The 9544-nt window shown below is 44.9% G+C and overlaps 1 protein-coding gene across 1 annotated transcript; it reads right to left on the bottom strand.

The window, feature by feature from the left end:
• Nucleotides 1-3618: 3618 nt before the first annotated feature.
• LOC100763650 (zinc finger X-linked protein ZXDB) lies at nt 3619-8764 on the bottom strand. Its single transcript, XM_027431879.2, is given in 2 exon segments — nt 3619-8395; nt 8397-8764. Coding segments are annotated over 2 exon segments (2511 nt in total). The 5' UTR covers nt 8687-8764; the 3' UTR covers nt 3619-6174.
• Nucleotides 8765-9544: the final 780 nt, after the last annotated feature.

The raw sequence follows: 9544 nt of genomic DNA, 5'->3' as shown, positions 1-9544 counted from the left end.
TTTATTTGAGAGATCAAATCAGAGGAGAGATTAGAATTCTTCTGTACAAAGCAGACTCACTCTTAAGTAAATGACATCAAGGGTCAGCACTTTTTCTTTTGAACTGTGCTGCTGAAATAGACAATAGGATCTCTAGTTTAAAATTGTTATTACAGTTCATATGAAGTGAAAAAATGGAAAAATAGGAAAAGGGCTCCAGATGGGATGTCTATACAGAAGGAGAAGGAAGGTCAAGGAGCAAATAACACCAAGGTTGTTTGATAAGGTCTCTAGGAACCATTTTATATGTACTTAAAACTATACACAATACATATAAATGTACAGAGAGAGACAGATGTATAGATAGAGAGAATGAGAAGAGAGAGAACTCAAAATACTAAGAATCAAAAGCAAAAATCAAGTGATCCATTCAAAAAATGGGGCTGCAACCTGAACAGAAAGTTTTCAAAAGACAGGTGAAATGCTAGGAAATACTTTTAAAAAATGTTCATAGTCCCTAGCAATTAGGGAAATTCAAACCAAGTCAACTACAAGGTTTCAAATTATCCCAATCAGAATGGCAAAAATCACCAAAACAACCAACAACGAATGCTGGAGGGGATGTGGATGAAAGGGGATCCCCCTCCCTGTTGGTGGGATGGCAAACTGGTGCAGCCACTCTGGAAATCAGGGTGGAAGAGTCTCAAAAGCTACAAATAAACCTACCAAAGGAGCCAGCTATACCATACCTTAGCATATGCCCAATGAACTTGCCATACTTCTTCACACATACTTCATCAGCCACATGCATGGCTGTTCTATTCACAACAGCTAGAAAATAGACACAACGTAAATATCCTTGAAGTGACACGTGGATAAGAAATGTGGAACATATACACTATAGAATATTATTCAGCTGTAAGAAAAAAAATGACATCTCAAAATTTGGATGGAACTAGAAAAGATCATATTGAATAAGGTGAGCCAGACTCAGAAAGACAAATGCTGTATGTTCTCTCTAATCTGAGACTCCTAGCTGCAAATCTTCACATGTGTGTACATTTCCTGGAGGAACTACAGAAACAAGGAAAGTAAAGGGGGACCATCAGTGAGTTGGGGGAGTGTCTGGGTAGCCATAGATAGGGGGAAAGCAGTGAACAAGTGATCTAAAAGGGAAATGTGAAAACTGTGAGGGTCTTTAATTACAGAAGGGCTAGGAGATAAATACAGCAGGAGGGAGTAAAGATGTCTGAAAAGGTCATAAGGATAACACCTAAAATAACTATAGTACATATAAGTCAGTATATAAATATACATTTATAAATTAAATGAAAAATTTCCATCTGGACTGGCAATGCTCTGTACAAGAGCTAAAGATCATTCAACAAAATCCCCAACACCAGGGATGTGAATCTCTCTTTTGAGTTGTTGATCAGGGCTGTCCAAGAGACTCCTAAAACTTCACAGGCTACTGCTATTTCCCTTGGTTGCCCCCCAGTGCAGAAGACACCCACATTCATGGATCTTATCGGAGAACCTATAACCATCACTTTACTAAATCAGAATAAACCTTAACTGCATCCTAAATATTTGTTTTTATACATACTGATAAGTGTAGTCTCCACCCCAATTAAGGAAACATCTCTCTGCAACAGACAGAGACCAGTACAGAAAACCACAACCAATCAAGATACAGAGCTGTAGAGCCCAGTTCCAACAGATACATCTACAACACAAGTCCTATACCTAAGGCTCAGGGATTATTATGGATAGGGGCCAGAAAAAATTCAAAAGCCAGGATAACAGAGCTTGCTGTGGGATTGTGTCTTCTAGGAATGTCAGAACCTACACCAGTAAGTCTCACCAACATGACTGCCTAAACATGAGCTAAACAAGGATGACACCAGTAAACATGCAAACATGTAAGGGGAGAAGCTCAGGAGATGTAAGGGGAGAAGCTCAGGAGAACTCAGCCCTAGACACACACACACACACACACACACACACACACACACACACACACACACACACACACACACACAGGAGATGTAAGGGGAGAAGCTCAGGAGAACTCAGCCCTAGACACACACACACACACACACACACACACACACAACACACACACACACACACACACACACTACAGTCCACTAAGGAATTCTGAGAACAGGAAGAAAACACCAACTGGTCATCAAATTATCAAACAGTCAGTTCTGAAAACATATATACAAGCAACATGGTACAGACTGAGCAAGTTGTATTTAAATTTTTAGGAATAAATATATGTATGAAACAACAATTAATAGAATAAAAAGCCATGTATTTTAAAGAGAGCATGGAGGTTTTTATGGGAGTGCTTGGAGGGATGAAAGGAAGAAGAAAAATGTTGTAATTATAATCTCAAAAATAAAATAATTTGAAATTATATATAATGTAATACAAAATTTACATTGAAAAATAATGATGACTTGAGGAAAATAATTACATTTTAGTTTACTCAAGAAGACATTTCTAGTAGATAAGTCCAGCTACCTCATGAGCAATTAAAATACTCATTAACAGCCAAAGTCTTAGTTTTCCATGTAAATGAGAATATTTTATGCTCTTAGGGGATGGGATGTATATCCTTAAAATATTTCTCTGAATCATTGAACAGATCTGGAACGTTTTGAAATACTCTTATAGACCATCTATATCCACTGTTGCAAATATTTTTAGAACAATTTCAGGGGTAATTTAGAATCAAAGAAACACTCTATTCCTGGATATAAAATCAAATTTGGAGAGACTGACATTTCTAGTTCTCTGCCAACCATAATATCACAGCAGTGTATTATGCTTAAAACCATCATTCGAATGGATTCTGGAAGCATTTTTTCAACTACACAAAACCTAACCACTTATAACAATTATGATGTTATGAAAATCATATAAACTTCTTAGCAATTCATATTTTTCAGTTTTAAAATGAGGATAATAACACCTATAAGCTATTCATAAGAACTCTGTACATGATAAAGCAGTACGGGTATAGCATCTCTTATCTGCAACCTTTGTGGAATGCCATACTGTAATGGTTAGTACTAGTTCTCAACTTGACAGAGTCTATGATCACCAGATAGACGGTCTCTGGGACCCTTAGGGAATTGTGTTGATTAGGTTAATTGATGTAGAAGTTCCATCTTAATTGTGGGTGGGGCTATCATTCCCTGAGGAGCAGATCCTGGAATATATAAGTGGAGAAATGATCAGCATGCATTCATTCCTTATTCTCTGTTCCTTATTGCATACATGATGTGACTGGATCCCTCAGGTTCCTGCTGCTTATTCTCCAGTATGATAGATAATAATATGCAACTGTGAGCAAAAATAAACTCGTTCTCCCTTAAAAAGAAGTAGAAGAAATAAACCTGTATTTTTCAAAAGCAATGCACACACATTTTAATCCAATTTAACATTTCAATTATGATGTATTTTGAGTGAGGTATATAAGCTATATTTTTGCATTATTAAATACCCAAGTGGATACTCTTTTAATACTAAAGTATTATGAATAGCTCTAAACACAGCTAAACTCTAAATATTTTGTTATTCTAAATCTTCTTTTCCAGATGGAGATATGAAGCATTTTCTGAAAGATGACCTGACAATCTATCAAATTTTATTTCTACTACTCAAGAATTTCAATTATTTAATATTATAATGAAATAAGTTGCAAAATACCAAGATTAACATCTTTTATATGATCAAGTAGGCTTAACAGGGCCCTTTGAAAACAAACTTCCTATAAGACATTGTTATTAACACAATTACATTGGCAAATTTTAACAAATCAAGAGACTGAAAAAATCACAAAAGGTAAAGGAGATAAAACTAACTCATGACTCATCATTTTTAAAATGACAAATTTATGTTAACAACAGAAATACAACCATTATGTTTGTAGTCACATCTCTGACTGCAATTACAGTCATTCCACCATCATGCTAGGGCAATGTTCATAGAGAAATCATAATGATAACATGACTTTTATCAAGAAATTAAAATTTATCCTTTGGATATTCTACAGAATATAGGTAAGAATGTTTTGTTATAGTCTTTAATTGGAAAAAATGTAAAAGAAACAATATCTTTATGGTTATATATCTTAATAAATGCTTATGAAATGTGTGTTTACCTCAGGCCTTTGCAGTCCTTGCAAAATGAAATGAGAAATGTTTGTTTTAACTCATGAAGATACATTCTAAAACAGTCTTAAAAATCTTTTCAAAGTACTAAGGGAATAATACTCTTAATGCTTGGACACACTAAAATTCTGAATACTTCTTTAAACTACAAATCAATGTCTACTTTTTACCTTTTCATTGAATAGGTTCAACCAATTTAAAAATTATAAAGATAGTACATAATGCATTTCAAAGTGGCAAATTATATATTGCCAAGGTGCTATAAAAACTATTTTCCTCATGAAAACAGTATTGAACTTGAATGTTTTAGGACAACTATATGCTAGTAGAAAACTTGGTGAACAAATTTGGAGAGGTACTTGTCATCAGACCTTATAGAAAAAATAACCCCATTATCATCTGATTCCTGTAAACACACTTGTAATCTGGATTCAGAAAATACCTTCTCATTGCATACAATGACTGCAGTAATTATTGTGAATAAAATTAGATCATGTGACAAAGGGGTGACCAAAAAGAAGTGTCTAATTAGAAAAAAGGTAGAGGCATGGCACAGATTGGTATGTATACCAAGGACTACAGTAACGGGGGTGGGGCAGAACTGCATAAAGGAACAAGTATATACTTAGGAGGAACAAAAGACTTTGCTCATAAGCAAATGGTCACGGAATTCAGAACAGCAGAATGAGAGAGGTAGAAATAGTTCCTCTTCTATTTGAACTACAAATAATATTTACTAAGTGAACTCCATTTGTCATAGGTCAGGAAAGTGTTAATATCAGTTGAAGTTCACACTTTCTCATGAGGATTATGACAATCAAATATATTAGATATGAAATTTCTATATAAATCATAAAATGCTACACTCGTGTTAAAAGTGACAGTATTTCAAAATGCACAGCAAGCCTCTCATTCCAGAGAGCATTAGGAATGAGGGCCCCAAGACAAAAGAACATTTCCTTCTGGTTCATTCCCAAATTTTATTGAACTAGTAGATTCAGGCCAAGAGCTGGCTTTGATACTGAACAGACCCCAGTAAACTGGTCAAATGGAACTGTGACCAGTGTCAAATAAGAACTCTATAGAGAAAGTCCTCCTCAATCTGTGGAAGGTACAAATCCCCATGTATGCTTAATGCCTATAAATTTTAATGGATGCAAAACTACGACATAAACATTTGCTAATTTTTGTTTAAGAGATGAAATATGGAGGCAAGAAAATTAAAGATTGACAAAGCCAAAACATGTATTTTCCCTTCAGTAACAATCCCAAGCATAAAAAAGATCCAAAATGATTGCAAACAATGTGCATTCCTATGACCACTGTAAAGCTAGGAAAGTAAGGCTCAGCAAGACAGAATGACTAATATAAGGCCACTTGTTCAATGTTAAGAGGCAATATTTTAGAATATGCTTGCAATATATCAAAACCCTGACATTGTTCAACATGAAAATAAAACCTCCTATAGAAAGACACCACAAGTAGACAAAGATCAAACAAACAAATAATATTCCATATTTTTGCACTCTACTGATATTATGGATATTGTGGACATGAGGTAAGTTTCATATTAAAAGTTAAAAACACCAGTTCATCTAGCACTGATCATTTAATGTTCAAAGGGATCAAAGCCCTTTTCATTACATTACAATTATATGTAAACACTATAAAATACTCTAAAAATTCACACCAAAGGAGTACAAAGAATGGAAATACCGTTGAAAAGGAAATAGAAACAATCTAAACAAAACACCTAATTTTATAAATAATGAATTAAGGCTCAGTTAGGTTAAGAGACTTGCTCACGGTCACAGAACTCATGAGTTCCAGACTCGGGGTGAGAATTTCAATCTCTCAATCTGTATAGTCCACAGATGCGCTCCTTTGCAAAGCAAAGCAGCAAGAAAGGACCGCAGGTAAGTCAGCACTCCGTCCAGAACAGGACATCCTCAGATTGGAGTGTAATCAATGAAAGCGAGCCACCCGTCAGGGCACGGGCCGAGTAGGTTCATACCAAAAACGGGGTGCCAGTCACCGTGATAAGGTCTGTTTCTTTCTGAGAAGCGTGGCTTCCTGCCGGGTTGGAGAATCCAAACTGGGTTTCTTCCTCGTGCCCAAAGAAGTCAGACTCGGGGTGCACGTTCCAATCGGCTTTGGCAGGGGTCAGTAGTTCTGAGACACTGTTTTCACAGAGGGTGCTGGAGGGAGTCAGAGCTTCGGTGTCCACAGTTAACTTATTGCTGGGTGTCAAAGCCTGGGGCTCCAGGCTGGAGCTTTTCAGAGCCAAGGAGCCAAAGAGCCCCACGTTTCCACCGGAGACATCGTCCATGTCTAAGGGGCTCTGCTGATAGCCAGCCACCGAGGTTCCGAAGAAGAGAGAGGTATCCAGACTCTGGGGAAGGTCAGTGGGGGCCCTGAGGGCCCGGGGGTCCACCGCTGGCCCTAAGGAATGGTTACTGTTATCAGCAGGGAGACTTCCCGCGAGGGTCGAGTTCACAGAGGCCACGTCAATCGTCAAGATCCCGGAATTGACCAAGGCCGTGTCCAGCACGGCAGCAGAACTGTGGCCAGGCACATCCGAGAACAGAGACACTAGCTCTGCACCACTGAGGTCGTTCTGGCCCTGGCTGGTGAGTTCACTGCTGGGTGTGAGGGAGTTGGCAGCTTCCAGCTGGGCCAGGAGGTCCTGGCTGAGGTTGTGCCTCTTGGCCATGTGGGTCTTCATGCTGTGCTTGGACGTGAAGAGTTTGTTACAGGTGGAGACCGGGCAGCGGTTTTTCCAGGTGCCCACGTCCTGCAAGTGCTTCTTGGAGTGGATGTAGAGACTGCTCCGGGCGGAGAACCTGGCACAGCAGCCTTCCACGGGGCACACGAAGGGCTTCGTGCCCAGGTGGGTTATGCTGTGGCCTTTCAGGTGCTCGGCCCTGGTGAAGGACTTCCCGCAGCCCTCTACGGGACAGGTGAACCGGCGGTCGTCGTCGTGCTTCCTCTTGTGTCTCAAGAGTTTGGACATGCTGGTGAAATTCCAGCCACAGCCATCGAAGTCACAAAGGAAAGGCCTCTCTCCCGTGTGGCTGCGCAGGTGAATCTTGAGCCTGCAAGCCTTGTCATACTGCTTGCTGCAGCCAGGGAAGGAGCAGGCAAAGAGTTCCTGTTCCCTGAAATGGGCGCGGTTATGAGAAAACAGGGCACTCACAGTAATGAACGTCTTCTTGCAGCCAGAGAACGCACACTGGTAAGGCCTCTCGGGCTCGAAGTGGCTGCGCTGGTGGGTGCTGAGCTTGGCCTGCGTGGGGAAGCTCTCCTCACAGACCTCGCATTTGAAGGAGTTCTCCTGCTCGTGCCCCTTCATGTGCGCCTTGAGGTTGTACACGGTGGTGAAGCTCTTGCCACAGCCCTCCACCGGGCAGCCAAATGGCCGCAGTTTGTCGTGCGACTGCAGGTGTCTCTTGAGCTTGTAAGACGTGGTGAAGGTCCAGCCGCAGCCGCTCAGGGGGCACTTGAAGGGCCTCTGGCCCTGGCTGCTGCTGTGTGTCAGCAGGTGCACCTTCAGCTGGTGCTTCTTGGCGAAGGTCTGTCCGCACTGCGCCTCCGGGCACAGGTACAGCACCACGCCCGGGCCCGCGGCGAGAGGCCCGCGGGGGCTCTGGGCGGCGGCCGGGGCCTCGGCCTCCTCCTCCGGAGGCGCCGGGGCGGGCGCGGGTTCCGCCGGCTCCGCCAGCAGGAGGTCCGGTGGCAGCTCGGGGCAGTCGCCCAGCTGCGCGGCGGCGGCGGGCGGAAACCCGGCCTGCGGGCCGATCAGTCCCCCGGGCTGCGGCTGCGGCTGCGGGAAAGGCGCGACCCCCGGCGGCTCCCAGGCAGGCAGCGGGGGCGTGGTCAGGGTGAGGACGCCGTTCTCAAAGCGCAGCAGCAAGTCCTGGTTGTGGATGGTGATGGTGCCCGCGAAGGCCGCCGCGGGGCCCGGGCCCGGGCCCGCCGCGGGGAGCGGGGACGGAGCCGGGACGGCCGACAGGCAGCGGGGGCCCGCCTCGGGCCGGCCCGCGGGGTTGGCACCGCTCTCGCGCCGCTCGGGCCCCGGGCCTGCCTCGGCCTCCTCCCTCCACACCGGCCCTCCGGCCTGCTCCGTGCCCACTGTTTCTACATCGCCACCCACCGGGTCAAGCAGCAACAGGAAGAAGTCGTCGCCGCAGGCGCCGCCGCCGCCGCCGCCGCCGCCGCCGCCGCCGCCCGCCTCCGCCGCCGCCGCCGCCGCCGCCGCGGCTCGGGTGATCCGGCCTCGGCGCCAACCGGTTCGTGCCGGGGCTCGGGCCCAGGCCCCGCGAGGCCCTCTGGGCCTCTGCGCTCCGCGGCCCCGGCCCGCCATCTTGGGCCCCCCGGAGCAGTAGGAGGCGGCGCGTGGGGGCCTGACAAGCCCGAGAGTCCGGGGCTCGGTGGACCCCGCCGCCACCCGCGGGGCAGCAGCCGCCGCCGCCGCCGCCCTGTGGTGTCCCGCGAGCCGGGAGCAGCCTCGGGATTTCCATCTCGGCGTCGGTGAGGCTCGGCTGGAACCAGAGCCGAGGCGGAGGCGCGACCCCGCCCCCTGCCGCGGGCCCGAACACGTTCCTGAAAGGAAAAAAAAAAAAGTGCAATGCGCAGAAACTGGCCCTATCAGATATTAAAACGTATTTAACGCCACAGTGATTTAAATATTCTGGTACCGTGTCTCTGGGACAGAACACACGGCCCAGAGGCAGAGTCTGAGGCCAAGGAACAACTTCCACGGTTTGTGTTACAAAGTAGTCGAGGTCTTCCCCAAGTGAAGGGAGAATGACAGTTCATCCAGGACGCTGCCCAGGCACCTAGACACCTAGCCAATGAAAACAACTCCATTCCCCACCTCTCTGTGTGTAGCAAATAAACATATCGCGGCCTCTCTCAGAGCCAGAGCCCAGCATGTTCCCTGGCACTTCTTTCTCGGTGGGTATGTTGGAAGGTGTTTACTGCCAGGCACAAAAAACTTCTCACAGGATCAACTATATGTTGCCCGCATTAAATAAACTACCTTAACCTTACCATTTCTGGTCCAGATGCGGGCTACACGCACGCACGCACACACACACACACACACACACACACACACACACACACACACACACACACACACACAAACACACACACACCACACACCACACACACACACACACACACACACACACACACACACACACACACACACACACACACACACACAGAGGAAAGCAGGCACACACACACACAGGCACACAAACACACACACACAGAGGAAGGCAGGCACACACACAGAGGCACAAACACACACCACACAGGCACACAAACACACACACACCACACACCACACAGGCACACAAACACACACACAC

The sequence above is a fragment of the Cricetulus griseus genome, chromosome X (assembly GCF_003668045.3).
Source record: "Cricetulus griseus strain 17A/GY chromosome X, alternate assembly CriGri-PICRH-1.0, whole genome shotgun sequence".
In the NCBI taxonomy this organism is placed as follows: domain Eukaryota; kingdom Metazoa; phylum Chordata; class Mammalia; order Rodentia; family Cricetidae; genus Cricetulus; species Cricetulus griseus.
Note: the sequence above shows the minus strand (reverse complement) of the source record. Positions and strands in the feature narration are given on the sequence as shown.